This window comes from Canis lupus, chromosome 24 (genome assembly GCF_003254725.2).
Source record: "Canis lupus dingo isolate Sandy chromosome 24, ASM325472v2, whole genome shotgun sequence".
Taxonomy (NCBI): Eukaryota; Metazoa; Chordata; class Mammalia; order Carnivora; family Canidae; genus Canis; species Canis lupus.
The window spans coordinates 46,236,208-46,255,055 of record NC_064266.1 but is presented as its reverse complement, the minus strand read 5'-3'; the positions used below and the strand labels follow the sequence as shown (position 1 = coordinate 46,255,055).

Here is an 18,848-nt window from a genome sequence, read left to right as displayed (position 1 = left end):
TTAATAGCACAATTAGTCATCATAGTGGTAAAGGGACTTGACTATATTTAGGCTGGCTGACAGAAATACCTGTCTAGCGCAGCTGCTGAGTCACCTAACTCAGGTTAGAATTAGCGCCCTGGCTACCTGCATATAGCACGTACACTACGGAAGATTTTAACTTCTCACTGGCCAAGGATGTTGGTCTGTGCCCTCCCCTGCCCCCCAAAAGGAAGGTCCCCAAAAACGTGTTGACATTTTGAAACTGAAGGGGCCCTGACACTGTGGGCCGAGTCCCTGCTGCCTGGTCCTGCTCCGGGCCCGACGGAGTCCTGGGCAGACACGGAGGGAGACGAGCCTTAGGTCTCGGACTCTGCTTTTTCAAAGTCCGCCAGAAACCCCTACAGTTGGAACGGGCTGCTTCTACGCACGGTGCTGGGGTGCAGCCTGTGCCAGGCCAGCTCTGGGGAGCTTCTGGAGGCTGCGGTGAAGCAACGGAAGGACCACTTTCTAAAGCAGGTTTATCTGTGAACTGAATTTCTAAGACTAGCTTGTGTCCCAAGTGTCTGGAAAGCAGAGCCCTCGACCCTGAGACTGGCCCACACCCTTTCTCCAGGCCAGCCGGGTCGGTCTCCCAAGACCCTACCAGCGTGAGGCCTCAGCCGCCCCTGCCTCACAAAGGGCATGTGAAGCAGCACAATCAACACAGCTATTTACTTTCAGAGCAGAGAAGAAAAAAGTTTTAAAGGTTTGCATGTTTATTTATAATTACAATTTACATTACTCCAACAGAGCAGCCCACTGCTATGTTCTAATTCTTAGCCATTAAGTCCTACAAAAATAAACCCAAGCTTTTACAGTAACTGAATCAATACAGAACTAAAACCTTTATAGCTATGTAAAGGGGTTTAGTTACCAAGGTGCTTATGTTCAACACGATGCCCTCTCTGGCAGAAGGGCGCATGCTTACACTAAAGGTCTGACCCATTTACTCATGCAACAAATTTATATTCCCCACCCTCCCTCCACCCAATGTAAAACAAAAACACAACTATTTACAGTTGAGAAGAAAAAGGTTCTCGGTCAACCGACTTTGCAAAAAAGACTGGCTCATTTCCAAGTGGATGAGACACTGAACAGTGGCCAGAGTCCAACACTGACTGGCCTGGGTCAGGGGATGGCAGGGCGGGAAGGCTGGGGAGCCCGTGGGGGGGCTGGCCCTGGACGTTGGCCCCCACCCGGTTCCTGTGGAAGCCAGGCTCTGAGCAACAGTGCCTAGCTCACGTTCAGGACCCCCTTCCTAAGCCACCAAGATTCCCCCGTCTCCCCGCCCCTCCCCCCCAACCCCACCAGCCCTCAACCTTGACATCGCCACTCGGGATGTAAGGGTTGTCTGGTTTGCTTATACAACATGATCCGTGGGACACCCCACTTTCCCTGCCCTGGGCCCCCCACCCCCACACGCTCCCATGCTGGCCCTGCCTGGCTCCTGAGACCCCACCTGTGGCAATGGGAGTGCCAGGCCAGCAGCACCAGAGGCCAGCTGGGTTACAGAGATACGCTTGGCTGTCACATTTGCCAAATGAGATTTGGTTCCACTTTAAAAAAGTCAAAGCTGTCACAAAAAAGTCACAAAGTGAGGATCAAGCTTTTGCTCTAGAAACCTTTTCCCAAAATACCAAGACCTTAGAATCAGGCTGTGCGCAACTAAAGAGGAAAGACAGGCCAAGATACCTCAAAGAGGTTACCCATGAATACTTCCCCCCAAAACAAGTGGTTCTAACTCAGACCATGTCCAAGTTCAATTAAGTCCGAAACCTAAGTAGTAGTGCGCAAATTTTCCGAACTCAGTAAACAAAGTGACCCACATCTCCCCAGTAAGTGCAGCGATTTCCAACAGCCTCAGACCCAGCTCCACTTCTGTGCTGCCTCCGCAGGTGCCTGCAAGACGGGGACAGGACACCCAGTGAGCACGTTCCATTCCACTAGGCGCCACCCGGCATGAGCCAGGCACGCAGACTCCCAGGGAGGACACCCCGATCAGGCCAGGGCTCCCCGGACTTTCCAATCACAACCAACAATGAAAATCATCTTTGTACGTACTGGGGACAGGGAGTACAAGCTCCAGGTCCCACCCAGCTGGGGCGGGTCAGCCCCAGGACACACCTGTCTCGGGGTCCCTGTGGGGCGACAGGCTCGCAACTCTCCGACAACACTGGGCCTGAGTCCCTGGGAGCCCTCTGGGCGGTTCGGAGGGTCAGGGCCCTCCTCGTGGCCTGGATTCTGGAGGCATCCCTTCTTACTGGAAGCCCAGCCAGCTGCTCCCCGCTCCCCCCGCAGAGGCTGCCCATCGGGGAACTCCCACCCCAATGCCCGCCCCCCCAAGGGCCCAGCAGCCTCCTTCCCTCACTCACCTGGGGCTGCGTCCTTACACCCTGCCAGTCCCCGCTCGGTGGGAAGTTGGGTTGCGGCGGGTTGTCCCATTGCCCCTGCCCCCTCGAAATCCACCCCTGAAGCTACGGCCACGAAGAAACCTTCCCGACACCCCAAAGGTCTCTGTGTTGAGCTTCCGCTCCTCAGCCCACGTAGTCCGCCTGGAACTGAAGCACAGACAGGTACGTGAGACCAAGTGCAGCAGTGCCAGCTCACGGCTCCGAGCCAGAGCCCGGCCTCCCAGCCCAGGAGGAAGGGAAGGCAGGCAGGTGGTTAGTGCTGCTGGAGCCAGCAGAGCAGGTGACCCCGTCGGGACCCGGCAGCCACAGAACCGACACTGCGGGAGCTCCCAGATACCCCACCGACCAGGGGAGTCTGTTTGTCACTGGACTTGGCTGCTGAGCATGGACTGTCACGCCTTTAGCAACTACGGCAAACACATGACACTGGGCAGTGCCCACCTGGGTTCTGAGACACGGACCCCGTCAGCTAAGTTTAGTGCATGAGGAGGGAGTTGGTGTAGGTGGAGCAGGGTCTCTAGGAATAGGATGCTTGTGCTCCAGGGGCAGCGGGGACAGGGCCGCAACACTGCACGCTGCCCCAGCACCCGCCCATGTAGCTCAGGCAAGGACCCCCGTGTCCGTTTACAGGCAGCTCGCGGGCACCACAACCCAGCGCCGAGCCCCCCGCAGGCCTCACTTAAAGAATGAGCAGCTGCACCCTTCGACTGCCCAGGCCAACCACCCAGAGAGTCGCTCTGGTTCTCCCCACGCCCTGTCCGCAAACCTCGTCTGCTCCCCTTTCAAAGCCGGTTCAGAAGCCCCACTCTCTCCTCTAGCCCCAGCCCCACCCTCTCCCCAAACACCCAGATTACCGCAGAAGCCAGACGGGCACCCGGCCTCAACCCTTGTCCCCCTTCAGTACACTCGACAGACACCGCGGAGGCGTCAGACGGCCTGGCTCCCTGGCTCCGACCCGGACAGCTGCCCAGGACTCTCGGCACACGAGCTGGTCGTCACCGTGACCTAATAAGCCCCATGCACGTGTCCCCTTCAGCCCAGACCAACTCCCTCGGACTCTGCTCTGGCGGGTGGGAGACGCACACCGGCCGGCTCGCCCCGGCAGCCTGTCTTCATTCCCCCACAGCGCACGGCGGGAGACCTCCACACTCCATTTACCTTCACCCTCCCGCTGCCCGGCCTCCTCCCTCTTGTTCGCTGGGGCATCTCTCTCATGTGGGCGTGTGTGTATGTTTTCCCCTGCCGGGATACGAACGTGGGGAAGTAGCCTGTTCTGTGCTGCGCCCTCGATGCCCAGCAGTGTGTCTGGCCCTCTGTGTACAAAACAAATGGATCTGGAGATCTACGCTCTGCCCTCTGTAGAGATTCCATTTATCGTCCAGCTTTTTCACATGGTGGCATCGGAGTACCAGCTGCGAGGCTCTAAGAATGCACGATAGGGTCCCCAGTCTCCAGCAATCAGGTGAAAGAACACCCCAACAGAACACGCGGGCCAGCTGCTGCAAAGACCGAGGCCCTCAGGCCCCCGGGGTCAATGGGGAACCCAGAACAGGCCAGGACCAAGTGGTGTAGACTTGAATGATGCAGCCACTCAGCTGGGGAGGGCAGCGCCAAGCCCAGCCTTAAGAGAACAAGAGGTAGCAAAGCCAAGACGGAAGTCTGGGCTGGACCCTGGTCAGACCCCTTAGGGGCCTGTGACCGCCGGGGGTTCCCACACTGTCATCTGCTGGTGCCACCGGGACAGATATATCCACAAGGCAAAGATGTGAGTAGGAACTTAGATCTGAGTCTGGTCTTCAGGAGAGCATATCTCCAGAGACCTGAGGCAGAACGAGCGTCTTCCTGCCAGCTCATCCAGCCCTCGCCAGCCCCGAGCCCGGTGCCCTCACCCGGGACCTCTGACCTGGTCTTGAGCTCCGAGGAGATGTTGTCAAAGAAGGACTTGGACTTGTCATAGTAGCAGTTAGGCCCCAGGTGGTCTTCGTCAGCAGGAGCCTCATCACTCTGAGTCACCACTGCTGGGTCCTTCTCGTCCCCTTTCTCAGCTTTGTCATCTGCACGGAGAACACATGGGATGCCGGGAAGCAAACAGAGTACCCGTTCTACCTGGCAGCCAGTCCTCACACCTGGAAGTGCTTCAGGGGGTCTCTGGGGTTCGAGGAAACCCCTCCTCTAAATCCTAACCACCGTCCTGGCCGCCCCGGGGCCACGTGGTCTACAGCCTCCTCCCCAGTGTCTCCGCAGTGCCCCAGGGCTTCTCCTCCCTCATTCAGCAACTACTTAGAGGGCACCACCTTCCACGCTGGGACCCCCCAGACCCAACTGCCCTGCCTCTCCACCCATCTTCCTGTGACCTGCTTCTGCAGATACTCCTGAGCCCCTGGGCCAAGAGGGCAATTTCTGAATAACGACAAACACCTTTAAAATTCAGTTTCTTCTTAAACTCTTTGTCCAGCTCCTCTCTGTTGAACTGGGCATTGGCACTCTCAAAATCAAAGTCGCCTTCAAACTTGATTGTGTTTTCCTTGACGTTAGGTGGGCGGTTCTGCCCCCTGGAACGGTTCCTCGTTCGTCTGTTCCCTGTAAGAAAGGAAGCCACGGCTGGTGAGCCACCAATATGATGTCACTCAGCGTGAGACAGACGACAGAGAGGGAACAGAGCACACTGAAGCAGACACTGAGCCCCAGCACCCCCTGAAACTGTCACCCAGAGATGGGGGGTTAAGCAGAGCACACCTGGATGGTTCGCAGCTCCCCAGAACTCAAGTGGCAACAGCTGTTACCTGATCTCCTCCTCTGAGGTCTTCTGTTCTCGTCATTCACCTGCCCTTGACTTTGCACAGCTGCCGGCTGAACTACATCTAAGGCGCAAAAGGTAAGAGTAAGGCAAGCGCCTACAATAGCAGAGCCCAGCGATGGAAGGAGGGTGGCACCACCACGGGGGACATGCAGCAAGGGGAGACCCTGCAAAAGCACATAGTATTTAGGATGAGGGGGCAGAGGGCAGTGTTTTTTAATCAAAAAAAAAAAAAAAAAGGAGAAAGGAAAAAAGAACCCCAGGAAGCAGCATGCCGCTTTGAGAACATGAAGCAAACTCCAGAGTGAAGGGGTCAAGTACCGCTGGTGGTCTTGCTGCTTGGCTGGGCGGGGCGCCCGTTGAGCTGCATCCCCACAGGGCCCTTGCCAGGTAACAGCTTTTTGGTGCTCAGGTTATCAACAGAACCAGTCTGGACAGCCTGCTCCACCATGGGGCTCTTGCCGACGGGGACGGATGGAAAACCAGCTCCTGAGACAAGAAGGGAAGGAGGGCTGAAAACCAGGGAGGAGAAAACCTCACGCCCCTCCAGCCACTCCTGGGTGGCCTGTCAGGCAGCTGTAGGTAACCACCTGGAGACTCTCCCAATCCTGGCAAAGCCTCCCAGATGGACCCCCACCCCACCCCAAGTCTAATAGGCAGCAACAAGGCCAGTTCATCCAGGAGCCCCGAGCCCCAGGAGCCCCAAGCCTGGAGGAGAAAAAACACCCTGCCAAAAACCAATACCTCCCAGGTAGTTTAGAAACAGCTTTCCAGGATGGGGAATGGGATGCAAAAAACAAACGAACAAAGCTTTCCAAAACCACATAAATTCTAACCCCAAGGGGGCTCTGTGGATTCCAAGATGCTGGCAAATTCACGGAATTTTGTTCCAGTCCATGCTGGACAAGAACCATCTCAGTCCGATCTTCCAGCATATGCAGTGGTCACTCCTTAAATTCTAGAACTCTGTTGTTTCTGCTTGATGCACAACAGAAAGGATGCCGTAGTAAGACCCGACTACAGAAAAGTAATACAGCTGGAAGAAGCCAAGGCTCCCAAGCTGCCTCTGGAGGCGGCCATGTGAAGTCTGTTCCTACAACACTGCAGCCCCATCCCGGAGCACAGCAGCTCCAAGCCCAGAGGCCGAGCCTCAGCGGAGGCCCCAGCTCCTGAGGTGTCCTCTGAAGAAGCAGGGAGAGGGCATGCCACCCACACTGGCCCACGTCCTCTCCTCCCCTCCCTATAGTCTAAAGGTGGGGGGGGCGGTGCGGTGCTGGGTGGAGGTCCAGAGCTTCGAGACACAAAAACTGACTCTAACCACAGAGGTAGCTATGATGAGATTCAGCTCATTATGTGTGAAATTTGGCTCTTTCACCTTTCTTGTTTTCCTCGTGGCACACCACACTAAGGGATTTACTGTGAAAAATCCCTTATGACCAGCACGGAAAGTGCTCATGGCCTTGCATACTGGCATCTGGCGGTTAGCTCCACGACAGGCACCACATTAGAACAGCCCCCTCCCCGGCCTGCCACCTTGCCCAGCAGGGTGTTCCCAGAGACGCAGCCGGACTGCTCCTGCTACACTCTAACTCCATGGGGCATGACTCCCAGGCTCATGTGCTTATGATAAAACCAAACCAGCTAAACTATCTTGCCTTATGAGCAGTTTTATGCAAACAACCCAAAGAACAACCAATTATCTAATGTAAACTTTAACCAGAAAAAAACAAAAACAGGACTGCTTCTGGGCAGCCCGGGTGGCTCAGCGGTTTGGCGCCGCCTTCGGCCCAGAGCCTGGTCCTGGAAACCCAGGATCAAGTCCCATGTCGGGCTCCCTGCATGGAGCCTGCTTCTCCCTCTGCCTGTGTCTCTGCCTTTGTGTTTCTCATGAATAAATAAATAAAATCTTAAAAAAAAAACAAAAAACAGGACTGCTTCTATATAGCTTGGACACATTGGCATCCACGCAGGAGCACATAACAGACAGTAGTTGTGTGTCACAGTGGATGGAAGCTCCAGGTGCGATCTTGGACCGAGCCTCTGAGGTGGGGAGGGCACAGCACCTGTGCTCTACCTTGAACAGTCGGGCATAGGAGTCTCAGCTCTCCAATGAAATAAGAACACCAGGAAAGGTCAAGAAACCCCAAGAGATGCCACAGCCCAGCTGAGGCAGGTGGTACACACCAGCATTAACAAGCTGGCCATTAGGCCCACACCCTTCACCTGGTCAACGGCTCGATCGAGTCTCTCGATTTTAAAGGGGCTTCATGTTAAGAAGACACCTGCGGCCCCTTGGACGGGCAACAAATGTGGCGCACAGATCCCAAAACAACGTGAGTTTCTTAGTGACTCTCTCCTGCAGTCTCACACCCAGCAATCTAGAACACACCTGGGAACAGCAGAAACCCCCAGGGAAAGGCTTTCCATGCAGAGGCAAAATTCACATATTTGGTAGTCTCGGTACAGGTCCAACACAGACCCTGGACCCAGGAAGAGTGAACAAGTGTTTGGTCAGTTCTTTCCAATCACTTCTTTAAAACTGGGCAAGTTAATTAATAAATCATGACTACATATTGAACCAAACGGAAGCAGCTTAATTGACCCGTGGGCTGGGCAAATTATCTGCTACAGCTACTGTCACTCTGGGCTACTGGTTTACCCCCTTGCTCTCAGGATGGCAAGACAGCATGCAGCTCTCCCAAACTGCGGTTACCCTTGGAAGTGAGCTGATGTGGCTCTGAGGACATGTCAAGCTCTGAGGCGGGCTGTGGAGATGGAGAAGAACTAGGGCTGGAAGCTGCGGCCGAGGCTGGAGGGCTCACCAGCTTCTCTAAAAGAAGACAGAGGAGAGAAGAGCAAAAGAGAAAGCACACAAATAAGTAATGAGCCACTCACCCTGTGTCCAGCAAGCTTGGAAAGAGTCAAGCAATCTCTCGTAGGACACGTGGCTCACACAAACCTATTCTAGAAACGCAGTGAGCCAGGCTGAGAAGGGCACCCACGCTAAGAACAGCAATCAAGAGGACTTGATTTAAAAAAGTGACCAAGAACTGTCACAGGGCCTGCTCACAGCCCTGCGCTGGAGTGTGAGCCTGCCAACTCCGGGGTCTGAACACTTCACAAAGCTGCATCCAAGGCCAGGTAGACTCTCACTCTACAGGTGCAGAAGAGAACCTCATTCCAGAGTTAGTCCATCTTCAGGAAAACTTTTGAGCAAAGCATGGACAACAAAATGAATGAATATAATACGTATTAGCTTTTTTTATTTGTAGGCTTACAAATGTGCCAATACTTAGAACTCAACTGTAATCAGACCTAACACTTGCTTCTTATTGAAGCAAACGTACCATGACTTCCGCCCAAACCAACGTTTCAAATAATTTTGATTGGATTCTCTGTTCCAAGATTCAGCCTGCTTCCTCCTCTCTCCACTGAGTAGATACTAAGCGTTCTAACTAGCTCAGGTTGCACTGAGTAATGTACAAAGCGTGCGATACAAACTGAGTATCCCAAGAACAGAGTGTCCCCACTAGCAGGGTCCGTGGCCCCGCCTCCTGGAGGTCACAGCAAAAGTACTTTACCAGAGAGAAACAGGTTACTCACCTAGACCCAAGGAAGCAGCGTACTGCTGGCTGAGCAGAGAGCTGGCAGCCAGCTGGCTGTAGGGTGGCATCCCTCTGAAGGGGCTGTAAGGCACGTGTGGCTGGAAGGAGGAGGCCGAGCCCGAGCCCAGGGAAGACTGAGCAAGGAGACACACAGATGAGAGCAGCGCAAGGCCCTCCCCTCACCCACCTGGAAAGTGCTGCTCAGACAGGGAAAGGCAGCATGGTTTGTCAGCCTAAGTTCTTGGAGACTGGGGGGCACAGGGGACGCTTCCAAGATAATCTAAGGGAGTTCAAAGATGCCTTTCCCACATTCTATACCCAGTGCCACCTGTTCAGGTAACTCAAACCTGAATTTCCCAGAACTCAACCCCTCTAATGGCACTCCACTGTCATCAAGTAGTTTAGCCTCTGTAAGAGGATGGTCACACCATCCTCAATTAGGCCCTGCCCGTAACAGGCAAGAGCATAGCTGTGGGGTTCCCAGATGAGCATAAGCATCGTTTCTCTGGTCCCGTCTTCAGGGACACTGCTGCCTCTGTTGCTCCCAAAAGGCAGGCCCCTTTGTCTCTCAAGGCCTGGCTCTTCTTAAGTCCCCAGGAACTTTCCCTTCAAACCTTTCCTAAGTCTGGCCCAGAGTTCCTCCACCTGTCCCCAGAGCACCCCCAGGGCACACTCCTATCTCCCACAGAGAAGCCCCTGACTATTTAAATTTGCAAATCAAGAGACCATTAACCTAGACTCCCTGGTCATCCAGGGCAAATTATGCCTAAATGGGAGCACCTGGGTGGCTCAGTTAAGTGTCTGCCTTAGGCTCAGGTCATGGTCACCCGGGTCCTGGGATCAAGCTCCACATCTCATCCAGCCCCATCCAGCCCCATCCAGCCCGGAGCCCCACCAGGAGCCCCACCATCTCATCAGGACTCCCTGCTCAGTGGGGAGTCTGCTTCTACACTCCTCCCCTCTCATGCACTCTCTGGTGCACGCACACACTCCCTCTCTCAAATCTTAGAAAACAATAAAGAATTTTTTAAAGTCATGCCTTAATAGACCGAGCAGGTGTATGGTGTAAGAATTGCAAACTCAATGTCCCACAACACTGGCAGGTAAAATCTGGACCGTGTCAAGAGAGCAAGTCCTGCTGTCCCAACCCAAACACTAAGGACAAACGTGGATTCCCCAAGCACCCCAGACAAGACTAGAACACCACCCCCTTCTCACAAGACAGAGAGTCTCACTTTACAGTACACGCTAGCGCCTGCTGAGGTTAAGACCTTTCGCAGGAACACCAACAGCCTGGACACAAATTAAACCACTTCTCACTAAAAGGCTATTCCTCGAGTTGAGCGCTCCCGCCAAACAGATGACACCAAGTTCCATTTGGAAACCAGCGCCTCTGGAAACCGTGCCCACAGTGAAGCAGAGCAACACACTTACTTGAACAATAGCAGGATCCTGAGGGAGGGTGTGCTGAGCTTTCGGGGGTTCACACACGGTAATATCCTTGATATCGCTTCCCCGGAAAATGATGTACTCATAGATTTCCTCTCTCGGGGGGGCCGGCCTATCTGTGGGACGGTCTTCGGTACCAAAAGACCTCACTTTGGAGTTGAGAGAAAGCAGCATTAGGTTGCCGTCCTCGGCCAAGAGCGCTCCATCCACCCATCCTCTTGCACTGCAGCTCTCAAGTGCTCCGCGACCGGCCTGCCCTGCACACCATCCGCGGCACGGTACCCCCGCCCCCAGCTTCCAGGGGACAATACCCACAAAACCCCGGCTGGCACTGCTCCAAAAGGTTCTAGGTCACAAAGACACGTTAATGGCTCGTCGGCCTGACGTCCCGTGAAGTTGAACGTTCTCAAGTGTGAACACAGGAGGCCCAGCGCCCCTCCCCCCCAGCAAACCAGGTCAGCTTGGCAGAGCAGCGAGCGCTGTTTACACCCCACTTCTAGATTAAACAGCCTGAAACCTCACCCCACGTCCGTCATCCTGGGGAGTTTGTCAGGAGAGAAGCCGGGAGGCTGCTCCCCTCGCCCTCCTGCAACCTGCCTGGGGAAGAGCTACTAAGAGCAGCCGGAGGAGCAGGCCCAGGACCTGGATCCACAGTCCCAGCCTGCAAGCACCGGGTGCCTTCTGGGGGGGGGGGGGGGGGGTGCGGGTCTGGAGAGCTCTCCAAGTCCATCCTCCTGCATCTCTTGACGCAGCCTCCATCTGACCTAACTACCAGCCCTGCTGAAGACCACAGGCTCTGGGCCTCAGTTTCCCCAACGGGGACCTCAAGCCCGACACAGCTGGTGCCAGGAGTCCACGTCAGCACGCGGCCTTGTACGCGGTCCCGAATCCTCCCGGGCTGCCCTGGAACCCGGGCGCCGGGCTTTGGGACGGACCCCCCCCCCCCCCCAGTCTGGAATGGCTGCGTCGTCCAGGCCTGGAGGCCGAGCTCCCTCTGACGGCGCAGGCTGAGCTGGACCCTTCGAGGCCCGCCGACACCCTGCGGACCGGGCTGCGCTCAAGGGAAGGACACTCGCCATCTTCCCTGGAGCATGAGGACAAAGAAACTTTGCGGCCACCTCCTGCCTCGACTGGGCGGGCGAAGGTTCTGGGCTGCTCCGGGGCCGGGGGCGGGGGGCGGGGTGCGGGGTGGCGGGTGGCTCCCGCGCCGGGGGGAGGCGGGCGGCCGCGGGTGCAGCGGGGCAGGACGGCGCTTCAGGCGGGGCCCCCGGGGCGGGCGGCGCTGCCCCCGGGGCGGGAGGTTCCATTCCGGCGGTGTTTGTTCAGGCTCCGGGCCCCAGCTGCTTAATGGGTTCCAGAAGGGCTCGCAGGGGCCGAGTTCGGGAGGCCCCTGGCCCCGCCCCCGGCCGCGGCGGCCCCACCTGCAGAGGTGCGCGGGGCGGGGGGGAGGGGGGAGGGGGGAGGGGAGGGGGCCGGCTCGCCCCCCGCCCCCGCGCCCGCGCCCCCGCCCCCGCCCCCCCCCGCGGGCCGCGCACAATGAGCCGCCGCGGGCCCGGAGCCCATTGTGCGGGCGGGCGCGGGGCGGGCGGGGCGCGGGCTGTTGGCGGGCGGGGCCGGGCGGTTGGGGCGGCGGGGCCGGCGGGGGCGGCGGGGGCGGCGGGCGCTACCTTTGGCGAGCGCCACGGTGGAGTTGTCGGTGTCGATGGTGTAGAGGATGCCCTCGTAGCGGATCTGCGCCTTGGAGATGAGGCTGATCTTGCTGCCCAGGTACGGGGTGCCCGACGAGCCGCTCATGGCGCCGCCCGCCCGCCCGCCTCCGCGCGGTCGCCTCGCCGCCGCCGCCGCCGCCGCCCGCCCCGCCGCCTCGGCGCCTCCTCACCGCCGCCCGACCGGCCTGCGCGGGGACCAGCGAGCGAGCGGCGGCGCGCGGCCGGGGGTCTGAGGGGAGCGCGGGGGAGGAGGGGCCGCCGCAGCCACATCCGGGGCCTCGCGCCGCCACGCCCCGCCCCCGCACGCCCGCCGCCCATTGGCCCGCGCGCCGGCCTCCCTTTAAATATGGCCGCGCCGCCGGCCGGGGGGCGGGCCCGCGCTCCGCGCCTGCGCAGACGGCGCCGCGGGCCCGGGCGGGCTTTCCCCGCGCTCCGCCCCCTCCTCAGCCAAGTCCCGGCGGGCCCCGCGCGGGGCGAGAGCACGAGACCCCGCGGGCCGCCCGGGGCGGAGGGGGAGGGGTGGGAATGCGGGGGCGGGGCCGGGGGCGGGGCCGGGGGCGGGGCCGGGCTCGGCTGCCTGGGCCCGGGCGCCGGGGCCGCGAGCGTGCGAGCATCCGCTCTCCAGGAGCGGCCGGGCGGCTTCCCCAGCTCCAGGCTGCGAGGCCACGCGGTCCGCGGGCGCCCGGGCCCTCCCTTTCTCCAGGCCGGGTGGGGCGGAGTCCCTGCCCCGGGGGGCGGAGGCAAGGGCGAGGGTCCCTGTCCCCGGAGGTGGAGGCGGGGTTGGAGGATCCCTGTCCCGGGAGAGGGGGCGGGGTTCGGGGATCCCTGTCCGGGGAGGGGGAGGCGGGGTTGGGGGATCCCTGTCCCGGGAGAGGGGGCGGGGTTCGGGGATCCCTGTCCGGGGAGGGGGGGCGGGGTTCGGGGATCCCTGTCCCGGGAGGGGAAGGCGGGGTTGGGGGGATCCCTGTCCCCGGAGGGGGAGGCGGGGTTGGGGGGATCCCTGTCCCCGGAGGGGGAGGCGGGGTTGGGGGATCCCAGTCCCGGGAGAGGGGGCGGGGTTCGGGGATCCCTGTCCCGGGAGGGGGAGGTGGGGTTGGGGGATCCTTGTCCGGGGAGGGGGAGGCGGGGTTCGGGGATCCCTGTCCCCGGAGGTGGAGGCGGGGTTGGGGGGATCCCTGTCCGGGGAGGGGGAGGCGGGGTTCGGGTGGATCCCTGTCCCCGGAGGTGGAGGCGGGGTTCGGGGATCCCTGTCCCGCCCGGGAGGTGGAGGCGGGGTTGGGGGATCCCTTTCCCGGAGGAGGAGGCGGGGTTCGGGGTTCCCGGTCCCGGGAGGGGGCGGGCTCGAGGGTCCCCGTGGGCAGAGGGCCGTGAGTGCCGGTCCTGCCGAGCGAGGGCGGGGTGCGGGGCCGGGGATCCCCAGCCGCGCGGGGTGGGGGCTGCCCTCTGGGCGCAGCGGCAGCTGCGGGTGACGAGCGCTTCCGGCGCGTCAGCCGCTAAATATAAAGTGCTGAGCGCATGTTCTCCTTTAATCCCTCCCTCCCCTCCCCTCCCCCAAACCTGCGGTAGCTTCGCGTCCCTTAAAATAAACCCCGCGGCCACCAGCGCCTCCCAGCCCCGCCCGGCCCGCCGGCTCCAGCTCAGCCCTCCGGCCGGGTGGCCTCGACCTCGACCTCGACCTCGACCTCGGGGCTCCCTCGTCCCCGCAGCGCCCGCCCGCCGCCCGGGGCCTGCACGTGTGCGCAGCTTTATTGTCTGGGTCCTGGCCGCCCCAACAGGGTCCTGGAAGGCGCTACGTGGATGGTGACAGCATTTTATAAAAATAAAACAGTAAAATAGAAAGTCCCCGAGCATCTCCCATAGAGTATGGCTTTGTGTTCAGGCCACTTAGTACGTGAGTGTTCCCGTGGGTACTGGGTCAAGATGTCAAACCCGTTTCTTACCCCGAGTGCCAAACTAAAGAACGGAAACCACTGGGGACAAGAGCTTAACCCACAGCGCAGATTAGGCATCTGACGGCCCTCGTCTTGCAGAGGAGGACTGAGACCCAGCACGGGACCGGGGCTGCAGGCCGGAGAGGCAGCTCCTGCTGCACATGAGACATCCTGCTCCCACCAGCACCCAGCGACATCTAGGACCAGGGAGCCGGCTTTGAGGAAAGGGAACAGGAAGGAAGCAGAAGAGGAGGTGGAAAGTCTTGAGAATGTACCTGCCGAGGCTTACCTGTATGTTCTAGAATTGATTCTTGGCACATGGGAAAGCTGAGAACGGGGACAGCACAGCCATGGAATTGGTCTAGCCCCACTAGGAGAGCTCTCTGGGGCTGGGGTGTCCTGCTCCTAGAAGTGGGGTGGGACTTGCCCCTTAGCGCAGCCTTTCCCAGGGGCATACCTGTCCTGAGTTGCTGCCCCCCTCCACCCCAACTTCCTGATCGTCCCCCTCCCCCCCCCATGTTCTGGGTCTAGCATAGGACTTGCCCAATGTCACAGATTCTCTGCTTCCCAGATTCTGGTTTCTGAGCCACAAGCTTCTGTGTGTCTCCATCCCCAGCTGGGTGGGAATGTACTCGTCAACTGAGAGATGGTCCTGCCTTGGAAAAGAGAGGTTCCAAGCCTTAGGACCAGGGTGGGGCGCAGTTTCCAGAGACTTCTGAGAGCCTGCCAGACCCTTGGTGTGCAGCTAGGTGGTTCCCTGAGGACATTAGCCATGGGGCAAATGCCCAGGCAGGGCGGAGGCTAAATATATACAGGGGTGCACAGGTCCAAGAATGCCAGCCCTACCGCACATTCCTTGGTGTCTTGCCCGAAGTGGAGGGCACTTGCAAAAGGTTCAAGAAGGGGAGCAGTTGTGGTGGGACCTAGACTTGACTCAGGAGGCCATCAGTGTGGTTTGTACCCCGGGCTGGGGTGCACTCATTCAGCACCTCCACCCGAAACAGCTTTTCACAGTGCCTACCCACCAAGCCTTACATCGCTGAGCCCAAGGACAGAGAGACAGCTGAGAAGCTGGGATATTCTGAGCAGTTCAGACTCCCTCAGTTTCTCATTTGCTCCAATGGAGACGATAGCTCTCCTGCCCATCTCATTGGTGGTTGCAAGGACCTAACGGGCCAGGAGCCCAGGCCTACCCAGTAGGAGGCTGCATGTGCCGAGGACCACAGAGGGAGCTAGCGAGTTTTCCCCTGCAAAAAAGAGCCACTTAAAAAAAAAAAAAAAAAAAAGAGCCACTTACTAAGTACCTACTGTGTGTCTAGGGGGAGTGAAGTGGTCCCTGATACAGACAGGTGTGAATATGTGGACACGGGACGCTGTCCTGGGTTCCATCACAGTCCGGCAGATCCTGCTGTAGGAAGGACCCTTCACCGCAGAACATCATTGTGCCTCTGATGTCCACCTGAGCAAGAATGAGCCTCGTGGCCATTGGAGGCGTGGGTATCATTGCTTACCAGGAGCAAAACACAGCAGGTGAGTTGATTCAAAGGTCAATAATAGGCGGTCCACAGAGCAAAAGTCAGCAGCCTGAAGTGTGGGAGCATGCCAGCGAGGCAGGACCTCTTCCACCCTCTCCTGTCCTGCATAAGGGAGGGCAGATGCTCACCTGTTTGGGAGAGCCCTTGCCCACCTGCAGATAGTGGAGCTGGGACGGAGCCCAGGGGTTACAGGTGGGCTGGGTAGGGAAGTCCGGGCTGGCTTTGAAGGCGTTGATTACTAAGACCTTCTAGACGAGAAAAGGGGCACAGGGAGGGTGTGTTCAGGGCCTACCCACGTGTCTGGGGAGTAAAGGCCGAGGAAGGTGGCTCCTAGTTCTTGCATAGCCAGGAATACTCCCTGAGGTCTGACCTGCTCTCTGTGAGTCCTGCTGGAATCCACTTCCTCTGCCCTGGGCCCTAGATGGCTGTTTTCCCGGGAGGCTCCATCAGGCCGGCGGCTGGGGGCTGGGAGACAGCCCGGGGCAGGGACTGTGCCCAGGCTGCCGCCTGCCGGCCCCCAGGACCTGGCCTCTGTGCACTTCCCAAGGGGAGAACGAGAGTGAGACCGAGTCACCGAAGCCACAGCTGAGGATGTGGAAACGGAAAAGGGGGATGTAAGGGCCCATGCACTTGGCAGTTCTCTTTATTTCTGAATAAAAGATAATTCGAAGGACCCAGTGGTGGTGCGTGTGTCTGTTCACCAGTGAACGTGCACCGGAACGTTTTCACAGTGAAACCAGAAACCGCCAGGCCCGCCAGCAGGAGATTGGATCTCTGATGGCAGCCTGTTCTGCTGGAAGCTTCTGGGGCACCAAGTGTGAGCACAGACAGGGCGGCAAGAGAAAGAGACCCAGAGAACAGTGGCCCAATGCCCTGCACATACGGTGGGCAAGCGCTCACGTGCTGTCGGGGTGGCATGAGGCATCAAGGCTGGAAGGGCCCTGGGTGGCTTTTGGGAGCCGGCCCGCTGTGGGTGCTGGTTACACAGGTGCATTCCATTCGTAGACATGCGTAGATCTGAACACCTGAGCACTTTTGTGCACGTGTCTGTTATACTTGGAGAGGAAGTAAATACGGAGAGCCTTGTTCCAGGGCGATCCGTCACGCTTCTACTAAGTGCCCACAACAGCCAGTGTTTACCGAGCTGCCTGCCCCGTGCTCCTATGAGCGCCGGCCCGGCCGCGCACTCTCCTCCCCTGACCCAGGCCGGGTCCTCCGAGCTGTGCTCCTCCACCTTCAGAGGTGAGGCAAGCAGCCTGGGGGAGGTGCTCAGCCAGGGCCCAGGGCCGCACAGCAAGCAGCAGGGCTGGGGTTCAGACAGGCGGCTCGGGCTGCTGACCTGGGCACCCCTGCCCTGCAGCGTTCAGCCTTGGGGGAGAGGCGCCAGAAGTGATGTCTGTGCTCGAGGAGCTCACCCTCCGAAGGTCCCCAGACACACACTGCCCTGGAGGCTGGAGCTGGGCATTGGGGAAATCGGTTACTCCTTCAGGGCCCTGTCCTCTCCTGACCCCATGCAAAGGATGCGGGACACAGCCGAGGGAGTTGCCACGGTAACCCACAGGCTTCCCCAGAAGAGTCCTAGGATGCCAGCTCCAAGTCCACTCCAAGGCTGGGCACTTGTCTTTGTGCTGGGGGGGCAGACCTGCAGCCCCGAGAATGCAGTCCTGCAAATAGAGAAGCCGTGGCAGAGGCTGGGAGAGACGGTCTGGGCTCCCAAAGCCTGAACTCACCTAACAGTGCTCCGTGAGCCACCTGAGGGCCCCTGGAACGCTTACTAAGACATGCTCACGGCCCAATAAAAGGCTGGCATTCTGCTGGGCATGTGGGCATTTTTACTCACGTTGAGGTCTGAGGCAGTAACACCATAAACCTTCCCTTCTGCTGCTGCCTTAGCCACCCTGAATGCAGAGGCTGGGGTCATGCGCTGGGTGGCAAGAACTAGTGTGCATCGGGAGCCCCGAGGTACCCAGGCGGCCACGGGGCAGCACGTGGGCCGGGCGGGGGAGAGCGCTGCGCTCCCGCAGGTCAGCTTCTCGGTACAGAGCTGCTTCCAGCTTCGCCAGCAGGCCCAGCAGCTGGACGGGGAGTGCATGCCCGAGACACGTACCGTGGCTCTCCTTGTTCCTACGGCCAATCGGCCAATCGTAGACATACGCGGATACCTATTTGTCTTTCTCAAGCACCGGGACAGGAGAGCCAACGTTTGCCTTGGGACTCTTGCTGGGTTTGGGGGCAGAGTGTCACAAACAGCACTCCGCACCCACAGCTGACCTCAGGGCCAGCGCTCCGGGGTCTGATCTCTCCACCATGGGCTGGACTGGAATTCATGCCTTACTCTTTGGTTAAAGATTTTATCGAGCTAGAAAGTACCATGACATTCGCCCATTTAAAGTGTTACAGTCCAGTGGCGTTTAGCATAGCACTGGAGCTGTGCCGCCATCACCATATAATTCGGCATCATTTCATCCCCACCCCAAAACCCCTACACTCTAGTAGTCACTCCACACTCCCCTCTCCCCTGAGCTCCAGGCAACTGCTGTGGGTTTACTGGTCCTAGAAATCTCACCCCAATGAAACCCTGTGCTATATGGTCTCAGGTGACTGGCTTCTTTCCCTTGCACACATTAGGATGTTCTCAAGGCTTGTCCACATTGCAGAGTTGGTCAATCCTTCCTTCCTTATGGCTGGATAACGTTCCACCGAGTGTGCGTACTCAGCTGATGGGCGTTTGGGCGGTTTCTCCTTTTCAGTTACTAGGACCACGGCTGCCGTGAACGTTCCTGTACAGGTTCTTGTGTGGACGTCCGTTTTTATTTCCCCCGGGCATACACCTGGGAGTAGAATTGCTTGGTCATAGGGTAATTTTGTATTTAACATGGTGAGAAACTGCCAGACTGTCTTCCAAAGTGGCGGCACCACCTTACGTTCCCACAGCAACGTGTGAGGTGGACCGGCCGCCCTGGACCTATCTGGGGATGGGGTGTTGTGTCTCAGCGAGGATGGTCCTTTCCCTGCTCGGGAGTGCCTTGGCACCAAGTGTCCAGCAGTTGCCCAAGGGGGAACTGCCCGGCCCGTCGTGCGGCTCAGGGGACGCGGCGCGCAGCCCACGGACCCCGAGCTGCTGCTGCGAGTCCACAGGCCCATGTTCCCTCCGCTGCCCTGATACTTGCCGGCCACGCGTTCTAGGTTCTGGGCAGAGGTCAGGCCCGGACGGCACGTTCCTGGAGATGGGCCCTCGACGGGAAAGTCGTGGCAGTTGAGGTTCGCAGTGTCGGTGTCAAGTGGGCAGCGACGCTCCAGCGTGGGATTTACAGACAGGACGCTGCGGCCCAGGCCCGTGAGGACGTGCCCAGCAGCCGCGGAGCCGGAGCGCCAGCCCACGCTGCGGGG

The 18,848-nt window shown here is 59.0% G+C and overlaps 1 protein-coding gene and 1 long non-coding RNA gene across 10 annotated transcripts; one reads left to right on the top strand and one right to left on the bottom strand.

Annotated features, from left to right (window-relative positions):
• Nucleotides 1–715: 715 nt before the first annotated feature.
• On the bottom strand, nt 716–12,111 carry LSM14B (LSM family member 14B). 8 transcript variants are annotated; one of them, XM_025470595.3, is made up of 11 exons: nt 11,951–12,110; nt 10,269–10,432; nt 8,833–8,968; nt 7,943–8,059; nt 5,551–5,718; nt 5,216–5,293; nt 4,851–5,012; nt 4,336–4,486; nt 3,591–3,745; nt 2,394–2,579; nt 716–1,920 (listed from the first exon to the last, which is right to left on the bottom strand). In XM_025470595.3, the coding sequence occupies exons 1-11, from the start codon at nt 12,075–12,077 to the stop codon at nt 1,781–1,783; spliced, it is 1,584 nt and encodes a 527-aa protein (XP_025326380.3). In that variant the 5' UTR covers nt 12,078–12,110; the 3' UTR covers nt 716–1,780. The 8 variants fall into 8 exon arrangements, with proteins under 8 accessions (XP_025326380.3, XP_025326384.3, XP_025326381.3 ...); XM_025470599.3 differs by lacking the exon at nt 11,951–12,110 and adding an exon at nt 10,806–10,958; XM_025470596.3 differs by lacking the exon at nt 5,216–5,293.
• LOC112674223 (uncharacterized) lies at nt 11,908–16,131 on the top strand. Of its 2 annotated transcripts, XR_007405463.1 has the most exons (4): nt 11,908–12,050; nt 13,559–13,792; nt 14,023–14,214; nt 15,243–16,131. It is a non-coding gene; the product is annotated as an uncharacterized LOC112674223 (long non-coding RNA). The 2 variants fall into 2 exon arrangements; XR_004808907.2 differs by having other exon boundaries at nt 14,023–16,131.
• Nucleotides 16,132–18,848: the final 2,717 nt, after the last annotated feature.

Bases quoted from the DNA above. Each gene is read 5' to 3' on its own strand.
- LSM14B (XM_025470595.3), bottom strand. From the start codon at position 12,077: ATGAGCGGCTCGTCGGGCACCCCGTACCTGGGCAGCAAGATCAGCCTC. The intron at 4,487-4,850 runs GTGTTTGTCGTT...TTCTCCGTGCAG, and splicing joins GAAGAAACTGAATTTTAAAG to ATGACAAAGCTGAGAAAGGG. The intron at 1,921-2,393 runs GTGAGTGAGGGA...CCCGTCTTGCAG, and splicing joins GTGTAAGGACGCAGCCCCAG to GCACCTGCGGAGGCAGCACA.